Source organism: Lathyrus oleraceus, chromosome 6 (assembly GCF_024323335.1).
Source record: "Lathyrus oleraceus cultivar Zhongwan6 chromosome 6, CAAS_Psat_ZW6_1.0, whole genome shotgun sequence".
Taxonomy (NCBI): Eukaryota; Viridiplantae; Streptophyta; class Magnoliopsida; order Fabales; family Fabaceae; genus Lathyrus; species Lathyrus oleraceus.
Window position 1 is genome coordinate 410,178,194 of NC_066584.1, and position 14,909 is coordinate 410,193,102.

Sequence of the window (14,909 nt, forward strand, 5' to 3'; positions counted from 1 at the left end):
TTGATTTGAAGTCCGAGTAAGTAATTTAACTCCCCCATCATGCTCATTTCAAATTCTCCCTGCATCAACTTAGAGAATTCCTTGACCAAATTTATGTTAGTAGATCCAAAAATAATGTCGTCTACATAAACTTGAACTAAAATAGAGTGTTTTCCTTGACGCTTACTAAAAAGGGTTGTATCAACCTTCCCTCTTGAGAATTCTTGTTCTAGTAGAAAATTGCTAAGACGCTCATACCAAGCCCTAGGGGCTTGTTTGAGACCGTACAAAGCACGCTTAAGCTTACAAACATAGTTAGGATGCTCATAGTTTTCAAAACTGGAAGGTTGAGATATATAGACCTCTTCATTAATGTATCCGCTTAAAAAAGCATTCTTAACATCCATTTGAAATAATTTGAAGTTTTGAGAACAAGCATAGGCAAGCCAAATGCGTATAGCCTCGAGTTGGGCGACCGAAGCATAAGTCTCCTCCTAGTTGATGCCTTCCTCTTGGTTATACCCTTGAGCAACAAGGCGAGCCTTGTTGCGAGTTATAACTCCGTTTTTGTCTAACTTGTTCCTAAACACCCATTTAGTACCAATTACTCGATGGCCTCACGGAGGGGGGGGGGGGGGGGGGGGGACAAGATCTCACACCTCATTTCTCTTGAACTGATTAAGTTCCTCTTGCATTGCTAAAAACCAATGTTCATCGAGTAATGCGTCTTGGGAGTTTTTAAGCTCAATTTGAGAGACGAAAGTGAAATGATAAAAAAGTTACTTATCTTTGACTGTGTGGTGACTCCCTTTGAGATATCTCCTAGAATATTATCCATGGGATGATCCTTAGAAGATTTCCGTTCCAAAGGAATATCATTGTTATTAATTGGATGATCCTCCTCTTTCTTTTCAGATACATGATCCGGCTCCTCCTCAACTTTTTCCGGATTGGGTTCAACACTCTTTTCTTCTTGATCTTTTATTATGTTTTCCGAAGGAACGCCTGCACCATCAACAAAAATACCTTCTCCGATAATTTTCGGATAAGATTCATCAAAGGAAACATGCACGGATTCTTCAACGATACTTAGTCTTTTGTTGTATATCCTATATGCTTTACTAGATTGAGAGTATCCGAAAAAGATACCTTCATCGACTTTTGATTCAAATTTACCAAGGTTTTCTTTACCATTATTTAACACAAAGCATTTACATCCAAAGACATGAAGATGTGAAACATTAGGTTTCCTTTCCTTTAACAATTCATTAGGAGTTTTGTTGAGAATAGGACGAATGAGTATCCTATTCAAGACATAACAAGCTGTATTTATGGCATCGAGCTAAAAATATTTAGGAAGACCATTTTCATTGATCATAGTCCTTCCAAGCTCTTCTAAAACTCAGTTTTTACGTTCCACTACTCCATTTTATTGTGGAGTTCTTGAAGCGAAAAATTTATGATCAATGCCATTTGTTTCACAAAATTCCTCAAAGAGGTGGTTTTCAAATTCACCTCCATGATCACTTCGGATAGTAACTATGATAATGTTCAATTTGTTTTGAGAAATCCAACCTGCTTCGACACAAGAAATTACAATTCAACACAAATGTGGTTAGTTATGAGAATGACCTTTTACTTTTCAAAGGTGAAGTGAAGAAATATGAGATTTTGAATTACAGAATGATATGTTGTGTCAAAGTGGGTGTTCATCCAAGTCTCACATCAAATAGTAGAAAGAAAAAAGAAATGGAGTATAAGTTTAAATGGAAAGAGTTGGTTTAAATTTTGTTCACCACAACAACTCTTATCTTGTGTGCGTAATGATGATTACGTATTTCTGTATCATTAGAGAGTTTATAATTATTTTGTGCAAAAGTTATAGAAATGATTTATAATTTTTTCATGCAATAGTTTCATATGTTACGTGACATAATATTTTTGTTAAATATTATGGTTGTAGGTATGACGTGTCGACACACGATAAATTTGTGAACAGTCTTTTGCACGATAAGACCCTGAAGTTTTTTCAAGAGATAAAGGTGAAAATTAGCGTATTGGAGGAGCTTAATAGTGAGATTTGTTATAATTATTAATGCTATTAGAGAAAGATATTATATTTGTATTTTTAATAGGTATTTTTTTTCTTCATAATAGAGATATTTGGTAATTGAAACAAAGAATGAATGAGAAGTTGAAGATGATCACTATGAAAGGACTTCCGATACAGCGATTTAGATCTCTGATGATTAGAGATGTGGTAACTGCAATATCAATTAGGCAAGTATAAATAAGAATAATCCTTGAGCCTGACTTAAAGTCACACTTATATAGGGGTGACATGAGTTAGAACCGTCTCAATTGATTGAACTTGAATTGCGGATGAATAGTAAATGTATATCAATGGATAAAATGAGAAAGAGAACCATATTTCTATATAATGCTTCGGAGTGGAGATTCAGTCGTATGGCAGTTCAATAAAGTACTTTCACCCAAACAATATAATCTTATAAATAACATTTTCTCTTTCAATTCATAGTAATTTTCTCATAATTTAATTAGAAAAAAAGGACGACTTAAATTTTTTGGTGTTAAAAATCGAAGGATAATGATAAACCTTTTTCCTTGTAGGAGCATGGGCCGTAAAAGTTGTTAAGAAAAAATAAAAATGAAACCAACCAACACTAAACCATAAAACACAGTTGTAGGTAAGTGACGTTAGATTCAGTGAGAGAAGTAGTTGAAACCTCCGCCATCTTTCGATGAACTCGAGGAAACATCCTTTCTATTTCTCTTAAACAAAAACAACACAAATTCACATTCCTCATTTCAATCCAATCCCCCATTTTCACCTTCAACAATGTCTCACCTTCTTCGAACTCCGTTCCTCCATTCCTCCACCGCCCTCCGCCGCACTCCCACTTCACTCCACCGCACTTCAACCTCCACCAACAACTTCGTCGTCCGTGCCAAGATCCGAGAGATTTTCATGCCTGCACTTAGCTCCACTATGACCGAGGGCAAAATCGTCTCGTGGATCAAATCCGAAGGCGACAAACTCTCCAAAGGCGATAGCGTTGTCGTCGTTGAATCCGACAAGGCTGACATGGATGTCGAGACTTTCTATGATGGTATCCTCGCTGCTATTGTTGTTGAAGAAGGTGGCGTCGCTGCCGTTGGATCTCCCATCGCGTTTCTCGCTGAGACTGAAGAAGAAATCGAACAAGCCAGGTCTAAAGCCCTCTCTTCTTCTTCTTCATCTTCATCCTCTTCACCATCTTCTTCTACTCCGGCGCCTGCACCCGCACCTGCACCCGCACCTGTAGAATCTCAACCGAAGAAAGCTGTTGCAGCGGCGGTTGTGTCTAAACATCCGGCGTCAGAGGGAGGGAAGAGAATAGTAGCATCTCCTTTTGCAAAGAAATTGGCTAAGGAATTGAAGGTGGAGTTAGGGCTAATTGTTGGGACTGGGCCTTCAGGGAGGATTGTGGCTAAAGATGTTGAGGCATTTGCAGCTTCAGAAGGTTCTTCTGCTAGTGTTGCTGCGGCGGCGACAGAGCCGGCGAAGACTACAGCTTCAGGTGTTGAATTGGGAACTGTGGTGCCGTTTACGACAATGCAGAATGCTGTGAGTAGGAACATGGCGGAGAGTTTGGTTGTTCCCACTTTCAGAGTTGGTTACACTTTCACCACTGATGCACTTGATGCTCTCTACAAGAAGGTGATTTTTCGTGTCTCCTTTTGTTTCATTATATCACTCTTAATGATTGTGCTTGATGCTAGCTAGATGACTATCACATTGGCTCTTTGGACATTATATATAAATGGATAGATTAGTTAGGATTTAAGATCTTCATAGAACACAAAGGATTAGAGAAAGAAAATGCTCGGGAAGAAACTATCAGCAAAGTTAGCAAGTGTTATTGATGAGTTTCTGAGCTAAATAATTGGAACTTCTAGTCATGTATGATCTTCGTGAAATTCTTGTTAAGGTTTTAACATGTTATTGATTTATTATGTTTTGTGACATATCAGATTAAATCAAAGGGAGTTACTATGACCGCATTGCTTGCAAAAGCTACAGCACTCGCGCTGGCTAAACACCCTGTTATAAACTCTAGTTGTAGGGATGGTAATAGCTTTACTTACAATAGCAGCATCAACATTGCAGTTGCTGTGGCTATAGATGGCGGACTTATTACTCCAGTGCTTCAGGATGCTGATAAGGTGCTTGATACTCTATTTTCAGCTGCTCCTAATCTATCGTAAAACTGTGCTCAATTAATGAAAAATATATTTGATGTATGTTCTAGGTTGATGTCTATTCTTTGTCAAGAAAGTGGAAGGAGTTGGTTGATAAGGCCCGAGCTAAGCAGTTGCAGCCTCATGAATACACCACAGGTACAGTAATTATATATTTATCGTATCGCTTTGAATTTTCCCATTTATCATAGAATCCTTAAACTTGTGGGTAGGGACTAGGGTTATTGATAATTAACTTAAGATTAGTGTCATTCGAGCCTTACTATATGCATATTAGCACATATCTTTGTCCAAAATAAAAAGAATGACTCAGAGCTTTCAAAAAATAAATGACAACAGTGTAGCTCATGATTGCTCATTGCTGTGGGCTGTTGTGTATAGAGTTAGTTCTGGTCTACAAAACCTACTTAGTTATATTCTTCTTGGGCTGGATTCTTGTGAAATCATTAACTGACACAAATTGATAAAATCCTAACAGAAAATTTGGCTAACTTTGCACATATGCCATGTTTAGAATTGAACTGTTGAACTCTTAGTATTTGCATAACCTCTCGCTTCAATAAATAGTTTTCTAAATTATTGAAGTCAAGTTTTGACAATTCGATCAACATGTTTTAGAAGAATGAAGTTATCACTATAGTCTAAAGAAACCCAAGTTCAAGTTGGTCATTCCCTAACACAACTGAAGATTACTTTTTAGCTATTTTCAATTTTCATTTTTTAAGTGCTAAGTTATAGAATAGACGGGTGGTGATTACGTTCACAGATAATCTTTATTCATCAATTTCTGGAAGTCCTAGTGTTCCTTAGCTAAATTTTGAGGTCTACTATTTGAAAGATTGCTTTAAGGTTGGAAGAATGAATTTGGGTTTGAAAGAATGAGCATGAGGGCTAATAAGGGTTAGTTCATGATTTAGAGTTGTTAATGTTAGGAGAACAGGGATTTCTGTTTTATTAATTAGCCATAAGTAGGTTAGAACATGAGAGTAAGGATAGGAAAAGTGCACTGAAGAGATAACTTGAAGTTGGGTGCTGTTGTGATCATCTACATTCAACTATAATTTGTGGTTAGTTACTAATTGGAGAGAATGAAAAGCACCTCTCAATTTAAACATTAACAACCAATGCATAATCTTATCGCACTAAGTTAGGCCAGCCAAGACACACTACGCACGGTGGACTCCATGGAAGACCGAAGTTTCAGTAAAATGATTAAACATATGGCCTTCTTAATAACTTTTCCTATTTTATCCATCTCTTGAAGAAGCTAGATACAAATTTATGATTTCTACCAAAAGACCAAGCTATATAATGTTTCTATAGTTGAACTCTGACATTCAATTTTGGGCTAATATAAAGAACTCTTATTTCTGATATTTGCCCTACCTCACTGTGTTTTCTGCTGTTTCTCTAGGTACTTTCACCCTTTCCAACCTGGGAATGTTTGGCGTTGATCGGTTCGATGCTATTCTGCCTCCTGGAACTGTGAGTAAAATCCTATTTATGTTCCAATCAAACAGTGATGGGCAACATGAGTTTGATCGTTCTATGGATTTATTTTTGTAGGGAGCAATTATGGCAGTTGGATCATCACAGCCAACTGTTGTGGCTACCAAGGATGGTCGCATTGGATTGAAGAACCAAATGCAGGTATGACTTATTTATTTTTGGTTAAATAATTGTAAATCCATTTCCATACTTCCGCTCTTTTTGTAAACGAAGGAATGCAAATTTGCAGGTCAATGTTACGGCAGATCATCGAGTAATCTACGGTTCCGATCTAGCTCTGTTCTTGCAAACCCTGTCACAGATCATTGAAGACCCTAAAGATCTTACTTTCTAGTCTCATTTTTCTGTATTCTAATACTGCATACGCAAGAGCAAAAGAACTTATGATTCCTCTCGTCGTGGATTACGTACTTTTAATCGTTGAGAAGCACAAACTGAGAAGCCAAATTACTCTATCCACTCAGGATTGTGCAAAGAGCAGGAGCCAAGTTTTGAATAGGAAAGTTGAGTTCTAGTTTCTTAAATGAGATTGAGTCAAATATGCCATTTTTCTTTTTTCATTTTTCGGTAGTACTGTCTGGTTATAATTTTTTTTGGTTGCTCATTATTGTCTGAATAATGTCAATTATTTATGTGAGAATATGAAACATGTTTTAGATTCTGTCTAGAAAATTGAAACACTGAGATTCAAGAATGATTAAGTTATTTAGTTAAATAAAGTAGTGTGATGAAGATATTAGTGCTAAGTGTGTATGATTGTCGTGACAATTTGTATTGATGACAATGACTGTAATAGAAAAACTAGTTCCACCAAAATAGTGTTATATATGATCTAAATATATAAGACAGGAAACAGATTCACTTTACACAACTGCCATACCATGAAGAGCAAGAAAAGCTTAATTTACACATCACTATGGAAGGATTAAGCAGTATTTGATATTCTATATATTTTGTATATATTCATCAATATACCATCCAAGACTACATTTATCTGGCATTCAGCAACATTCTTAGCACAGTCTTCATCTTTGGTCTTGCATCAGTTGATGTGCTTACACAAACAAGAGCAATCTCCAGAATTGCAAGCATTTGGTTTCTAACAGCTTGTGATGTTCTACTAACATTCAAATCAAGAAAGTGATCTTGATTTCTCGAGTTGCGCGAAACCCATTTCACCAATTCAGTCCCTTCAGTCACTGCAGGTTTTCCTGTCAGCAATTCCAGCAGAATGACGCCAAAGCTATACACATTCCCTGCCGTTGTTACTCTCATTGTGTATGCATACTCTACAAAATCAACAAACAAAATAATTTAGATCTTCAAACACAACTGTTTTTATAAATTCTTCTAAACAGTCTCTTAAATGTCTATGGATTTAGACAAATTGGAAAGAAACAGGAAGAGTTCTGACCTGGAGGAATGTAGCCAACAGAACCAGCAACTGCAGAAAAACTCCCAGTACTTTTTGAAGGATCGATCACCTTGTAGTGTTCAATATCGCCGACTAGAGGCTCCTTGAGCGATTTCAGCATAATACTCTTACTTGACAAATCAAGGAGAAGTATTGGACCAGAGGCACATCCATGAAGAAAGGACAGACCTTGAGCCACACCAACAGCTATACTATATCTGCTAGCCCAATCTAAAGAGTTTTCCATGCTTCCGTGAAGCACATCAAAGAGAGATCCATTCGAGAGAAACTCGTATAATATATAAGCATTGTTAGTGGACACAATGTAGCCTAGAGGAATCATCACATTCGAATTGTTCAGCTTTGCCAATACTTCTAGTTCTTTCCCGAATCTGTCAAGGCTGCTCACAGGGAAGATTTTGTCACACCAGTTCAGCTTCTTGGCGAAATAGATCGATCCCGATGGCATAATGGCCTTATAGTAAGTTGAAAACTTGGTTTTCTGAGTTACATTTGATGTTTCGGCAACAGCTTCCATGGTCTTGGAGAAGTCGATGTTTGACCTATGGATTCCGTTTGAAGTTAACAAATTACTCTGGATGATCTGAAGGTCAAAATTTTCACCTTCACTTGCCTGTACACGCTCATTGTTACCCCTACAATAGTGTCGTGAAAGCAATACGACCAGCAGGGTGACCACACCAACCACAAAAATAGCAGCAGCAATCGCAATAAGAACAGCAGCGACAACAGATTTCCCACTCTTTTCTGCTCTTGGAGAATTCTTGACTGGGATATCACTATTCTTCTTGACATCGGTTCCTCTTGTATCAACATTAACGTACGAACCAAATGATGGAAGCTCTCCTGATAGACGATTATTTGAAAGTTGCAACTGTGTCAATGCTGCCATTTTGGTCAGAGACACAGGAATTTCACCAGAGAAATTGTTATTTGAAAGATCCAAAACTTCCAGGTTAACCAAATCGCCGAAACTTGAAGGAATATTTCCACTAAAGTGATTGCTGCTTAGATTCAATGCAATCTGCAAACTCAAAGGCATTTTTGGAATTTCACCACTTAGCTGGTTTTCCCCAAGCTGGAGTTCTAAAAGTTGTCCCAAGTTTTCAATGGACGGAGGTATAGACCCGTTAAGTTTGTTCCCTTGCAAGTAAAGCAATGTAAGGTTTGTTGTCATCTCAGACGGAATCGGTCCATCCAGAGAATTCTGGCTCAAATTCAAGGTAGACAACTTTTGCAATTGAGAAATTTGAATCGGAATAGTACCATTCAGCTTGTTCATTTGAAGCTTCAAGACTTGAAGACTGCTAAGATTTCCAAGTTCCGGTGGCAACGCACCAGTCAATTGATTCTCAGCCAAATTCAACAAGGCCAATTTCTTACAAGAACCTAATTCAGGAGGTATCAAACCTGTCAACTGATTATTATCCAGCTCTATGTATGTCAGATTATGTCCGGCTTCATTGCAAGTACTCGAAGGAACCTCTCCTGTCAAGGAATTTCGTCCTAATCTTAACCTGACTAAACTATGTGAAATGTTTACAGGTACAGGCCCTTGCAACCTGTTATAGGACAAATCTACAAGCACTAGCTGCGGTGGAGATAAAAGGCCTTCAGGAATGGACTCGGATAAATGATTATAACTAAGATCCAACGAACTGAGATATTTTGTAATTCCAAAAGGAACTGGACCGGTAAACTGATTTTGATTAGCTGCAAATCTTCCAAGAGATGTGATGTTCATAATTGTCATTGGGATTTTACCAATTAGTTTATTAGAGGAAAGACTCAAAAATTCCAATTTGGAAAGATTGTCAATATTTGATGGAATAAACCCAGAAAGATCATTTGCCTTAAAATCAATCACAGTCAAATTTCTATAGCTCAAAATTTGTTCAGGGATTGTTCCTTGGAAGTGATTGTTTGAAAGCACAAGCTGCTCCAAAACCATAGACCTTCCAAGGTTAGTTGGAATTTTCCCAGTGAAAGTATTGTTACTGAGATCAAGAGACTTGAGACTAACCATTCCATCTAACTGCAAACCAATGCTTCCTTTCAAGTTATTGAAAGACATGTCAAGTGATTCCAATCCACCAAAACCATGAAAAGTAGGCAAAACACCATTCAACACATTTCTACTAAAATTCAAAAGCTTTAAACTCTCAATTTTTCCACAAGCGGAGATAAACCCATCTGGGATAGAGTCCAGAAGGTTATTAGAAACATCAAGGTGCTGCAAAGTTTCAATTTTGCAAAAAACAGGAAGAGATTGTGAAGAGAGAGAAAGTCCAGACAGAACAATTTTAATGACAGATGAATTGGAAAGGTCACAAGTGACCCCTTTCCATGTACATGGATTGGGGTGCTTGTTGGTATTCCAATCAGGGATGTTAAGGAGATTGGAGAGAGTGTTCATGGTTTGTGTTTGGTTTTGAGACAAGAAAGAGAAAACCATAGGACAGAACAAAAACATAACTAGTAAAGTGGTTGTGTATTCATACCTGACCATGTTCATGTTCATGTTTGTAGCTTCCAGTGTTATAGTAATATGAATATCATGTATATTTTACTATGTTGTTGAGGTGGAAGAGAATACTAATAAAGGTGAAAATGGAATGAGAGATTGTGGAAGATATGTTTGAATTTGGTGTTGTTTGTTGGGTTAGTGGAAGGAAATTTGGTGGAAATGAGGGAAAGAAGAAAAAGTAGTGTTTTGGGAGTGTTTTACACTGCAAAGAACAGACAACATAAAAAGCTGGTTGTGTCTAAATTTTCTCAGAGTACAAAATATAATTAATTGTTGTTGAACTTGACTTTGACTTTAGACTTGGACTCTGACTTGATGCAACACTAATCACTGCGTGTGACCCTTTCAAACTCGTATTAACCATTAGAAAGCGCGTATCAACATTAACCTTCCATCATCAGTAAGAGTTTATGTTAGGTAAAGAACAGAAGACAGTTATAATCAATCATTGATAAAGTAGCTTACTTTTATAAACTTGTATTAAACCTGAGTAGAAGGGTAATGAAACCAATAGAAAAGGATTTTATAAACTTGTATTAAACCTGAGTAGAAGGGTAATGAAACCAATAGAAAAGGAATTAATAGTTATAAAAAGAATAGTTAATACCATTTTACTCTCCTATCATATATGCGAGTTTTGATTTATCCTGTATTTTTTTTTCTTTCAAAACTAACTATGTTATATAAAGATTCTGTTTGTTTAAACTTTGGGGAGAAATGACAAACGTTTGATACTTATGTGTCATGATAAGTGATATTTTTTAATTTTTTTTAATGACAGAAGACCAAACTTATGCCACATCAGTAAATTGGTGTTATAAAATTACAATAGAAATTTTATTCTAGTCCTCCTCATTTTTGTCCTAAGTGAAAACGCCATTGAAGAGCTTCAAGGAATCGCTCAAGCAACTTCATTGATAGATTCAGCGAATAAACGTGAATCAAGGTATGAAATCGTTCAATCTACTCCATTTTTGCGTTTTCTTTTGTGAAGTTTAGAACACCACTCTGATGATGAAACAATTTATGATACAAATAATGGGTAAGTTCATTGTTATCATTCATCTTGGAGGAGAGTTTGTTAGAGATGATACAATATTTTATTGAGGTGGGGTTAAAACATCTGTGTATGATTAAGATAGCGAAAAATGGGGTGTATTTGACGTGTTGAAACTGGTACTTGACCGGGGATACAAAAGAAATGAGTTTAGGGTTTGGAGCAAACTTGAAGGTATAGATGAATGCTATTTTGAAGTTAACAGGGATGATCGCGCTTTAGAAGTTTCTAGTTTTATTGTTGGTAAGAACACAAAAGGACATTTATACGTCGGCCATAATGTGAAGGACATCAAAGTCAAGGTTGTTGAGCTTTAATGCATTAAAATAAGTGCATGAACTGATTCAAGTGATGATGAAGCAACGGGGGTTAGGTTTGATGATACAGAGGATGAAAGAACGACTGCAATGGATGATGGTTTTGAATTAATTAAAATTGATAAGTCCAAAGTTGGTGCAACTAGTATTGAAGTCATTGAAAATTCATATAGGTTTAAGATATGTCCCTCTAAGTCATCCATAAAAAAATCTCCTGCAAAGAAGGATAAGGTTATTCATTGAAGCTCTTCAATGGCGTTTTGACTTAGGGCAAAAATGTGGAGGACTAGAATAGAGTTTCTATTATAATTTTATAATACCAGGTTACTGAAGTGGCATAAGTTTGGCCTTCTACCATTTTTAAAAAATGAAAAATAAAAAAATGCCACTTATCATGACACATAAGCGTCAAGTGTATGCCATTTCCCCCCAAGTTTTAAATAAACAAAATCTTTATATGGCAAGGTTGGTTTTTGTAAAAAAAAGTTTTATAAGGGATAAATCAGAATTCGCCTATATGGCCGAGGGTAAAATGATATACCATGGAAGGCATCATGTGGCTAAAGAGAAACATGATTTTGTATGGTCCCAGAAAGTTTTACCGGGACCCCATGGTGGACGCCAAATGTTCTTGCAAAAAACATTAAAAGATTAACCTCCCTGATGCTAGCCAGGGAAGGTCACAAATGATTGATTAATGTGTCTGTAATTGGTATAAGGTTCATGACCACCATTGTTGGTGGTTCAAGATTTCTCGTAGGTTTTCTCTTTTTTATGTTATTCATCGTGTAGATGCCCCCCTCACTGTTTGGTCTTAGGTCCTATTTATACGCAGACCTTGCTCTCCCCCTTGGATATTGAAGGGAAATGGTTTTAACAGGTTTAATAGCCATTAGTGATGTGTAACCGTTTATGGCCATTAGTGATATGTAACCGATTATTAATCGTTATGTAATGGTTTCTAATCCTTGATTGTTCCATAAACGTTACAACGATTATGACTTGACATATTCCCTCAAAGCCCGATCAATTGAGTCTAAGCAAATATGAGACTCGATGTTCGGGCTCCTAATACTTCCTCCGACCTCTTATAATCCCTGGGATACACACCAACCATATTTAGGTTCTAGTTAAACCTGGGATGTATGAAGCATCTCTTTCCCGGCTATATACAGCCTCAGGTTCAATAATCTTGGTCTGAAGTATTGATCCATATATGAAACTATCTCAGTTCTGTCCCCACTCGGCATACCTTAATTCCGATTTCATACCTCGGTCGGCCAAATAATTTATGGGGTGTACACCTACTAAGGTCAATTTCCCAAACTAAGTAAGTTGGTCTAAACCAATCCCAAACTGAGCCATTTGATCCAAACCAAGATTTACCAACTGAACAAACTTGCGAACAATAAAACATTTCAAATAAATCTCAACCTATCACAAGTACATATACTCATAATGATATCCATGCATAAAATCATAGCCCATATTGGTATGCACATAGCCCAGCTCACAAGTAACCTTAAGAAAGTGAAAGTAATACCTCACTTTCTCTCAATAGTTTATATTCCAATTCACTGAATTCCTATCTCATTCCTTTCATAATCAACCTCCCAATACCTCGTTACTTGTTAATAATCATTATATGCTTACAAGAGCCAAAACTGATAAATCCAAATCAAAAATCTTCTTTTTCACTAAGAAACCACCACCCAAAATAAGCCTTATCTTAACCTGAGTGATATAAAGTTATGAAAGTGGAGTACAACTCACTTCTTAAGAGTTAAACTTGTACTCTCACAACTCTTCCACCTCACAAAAAATCTATAGGTTGCAAGTGTATTTTCAAGGTAAAGGAAAAATCCATATGGGAGCATTAACAAGTATAAGGAAAGACTTGTAGGAAAAGGATTTTACCAGCAATAAGGTTTTCATTTTCATAAAACATTCTCTCCTTTAGTAAAACCTACCACCATTAAAGTCATTTTGTCCCTGGCTCTCATATACAAGTGGGAAATTCATAAAATTGATATCAATAATTCCTTTCATAATGATAAACTCCAAGAGAAGGTTTATATGCAATAAACACATGACTTTGTCAACACCAACTTAAATATTTTGTGCAAGTTAAAAAAGGAAATCGGTGGTCTTAAGAAGGCTTAAAAGGCATGGTATGAAAATATCTATCAAGCCTTACCTCATTTTGGCTTTTCCTCCAGCAAATGTGATCATTCACTTTATTTTTATAAGCATCAATACAATTTAAACTCAATCATGTTGTCTCATAATCCTATACTCCGTGCAGAATCAATCACATAAAGCTTGATATTCATTATGTCCGTGAAAGAATTATAGCAAACAAACTTCAAATTCAACATGTTTATGGACAATCACAAATAGCAGATGCTCTCAGAAAGCCCTTGACAACTAGTTTGTTTCAAGAATTTGAACCAAACTCAAAGTTGTTTCATCTCACCAATCACAAGTTTTTCTGTGTGTATGTGTGTGTGTGGGTGGGGGGAGGTGTAACACCCTGTTTTTTTCTAAAAACTGTTTATATTAATTCATTATAATTTTATGTGTGTATCTAATTATCATTTGTGTGATGAGATATGTTAGGGCAACAAGGGTGAGTAACCCATAGGTAGAGAGTGTGACGAGTAATTAGAGGTTGGTAGATTTATTTAAAATTATTTAATTGATTAAATAGTATTTTAGTGTTATTATTTAAATGAAATAATAAAATAAAAGGAAATAATGAGTTTGAGGTGGAAAGTGCGAATTCTGGAGAATTAAAATAAATAATGTAAGTTACTAATAAGTTGGGCCTTAGTAGAATATTAAAAAGATAAAAATTAGGTTTTTGATTTATGAGGAGAGAAATGAGGTGAAACTTTTGGAATTGGAGAAAAAGAGGCAAGAGAAGAGAAAAACAAGGAAAACCTAAGGAGAGCTCTAGGGAAGAGAAGCGATAGCCAAAAACTTGAGTTTTTATGGAATTGCAAGGTAAGGGTGGGAATTTGGTTCAATAATAGGGATATGAATGGAATGGTAGAGGAATGTTTAATTCTTTTTGGATTGATGATGAATGTTGATATTTGTTGAATGAAATTTCTTTTTTAAAGTGTCCATGTATGTTCACCCTTGGTGATGTTTGAAGGTTTCAGGGATTGATATAGTATATATTATATGAAAATAAGTATTGATTGATATAGGTATGTTTATGATGAGTTTAAAACCATGAAATATTTTTGGTGATGATTTCATGGATGTTTTAGGGGTTGGAGAAGATGAAAATCATGCTGGAAATTTCAGAAAAATAATAACTTTTTAGTAACGCATTCGTGCATGATTTTGATCATAATTTTCAACTTGTAAATCATTTTGGGACGGGGTTAGGAGCGTTGGGTAGCTGAAACAGAAGACTGTAACTTTGTTTTGGGGATAAAATATTTTTAATGATTTTATAAGAGGTTTGTAGCAGGTGGGAAAGAAATGTATGATGTGATGAATATAGACGAGGTCCGTATTGATAAATTATTTGATGTATTATGAATGATTGAGATGGTGTGTTTGATTATATTGTCGGTAGTCCTGAAGGATGGATTACGTTACACATGGTTGTAATTGTGTGATCAATTGTGGATCACTAAATATTATTATAATTGTTATGTTAATTACATTATTACCATGTGATACATTCATTGTTGATATGTTGAAGGAGATAAGTCACAGGTCCGAAGGGGGACAAAAGATTTATCTGGAACTTGGAAAGAGTTCAGGATTCCTAAGGAGGAATCAAGTTTATAAGAAGAACCAAAT

General features: G+C 36.1%; 2 protein-coding genes across 2 annotated transcripts; one reads left to right on the plus strand and one right to left on the minus strand.

The window, feature by feature from the left end:
• The first annotated feature begins 2,605 nt into the window (after positions 1 to 2,605).
• Positions 2,606 to 6,407, plus strand: LOC127098592 (dihydrolipoyllysine-residue acetyltransferase component 5 of pyruvate dehydrogenase complex, chloroplastic). Its single transcript, XM_051037215.1, has 6 exons — positions 2,606 to 3,700; positions 4,015 to 4,206; positions 4,293 to 4,380; positions 5,657 to 5,727; positions 5,809 to 5,892; positions 5,981 to 6,407. The coding sequence occupies exons 1-6, from the start codon at positions 2,840 to 2,842 to the stop codon at positions 6,083 to 6,085; spliced, it is 1,401 nt and encodes a 466-aa protein (XP_050893172.1). The 5' UTR covers positions 2,606 to 2,839; the 3' UTR covers positions 6,086 to 6,407.
• A 149-nt stretch (positions 6,408 to 6,556) lies between these two features.
• On the minus strand, positions 6,557 to 9,948 carry LOC127098591 (leucine-rich repeat receptor-like tyrosine-protein kinase PXC3). The gene is made up of 2 exons (XM_051037214.1): positions 7,166 to 9,948; positions 6,557 to 7,040 (listed from the first exon to the last, which is right to left on the minus strand). The coding sequence occupies exons 1-2, from the start codon at positions 9,705 to 9,707 to the stop codon at positions 6,742 to 6,744; spliced, it is 2,841 nt and encodes a 946-aa protein (XP_050893171.1). The 5' UTR covers positions 9,708 to 9,948; the 3' UTR covers positions 6,557 to 6,741.
• Positions 9,949 to 14,909: the final 4,961 nt, after the last annotated feature.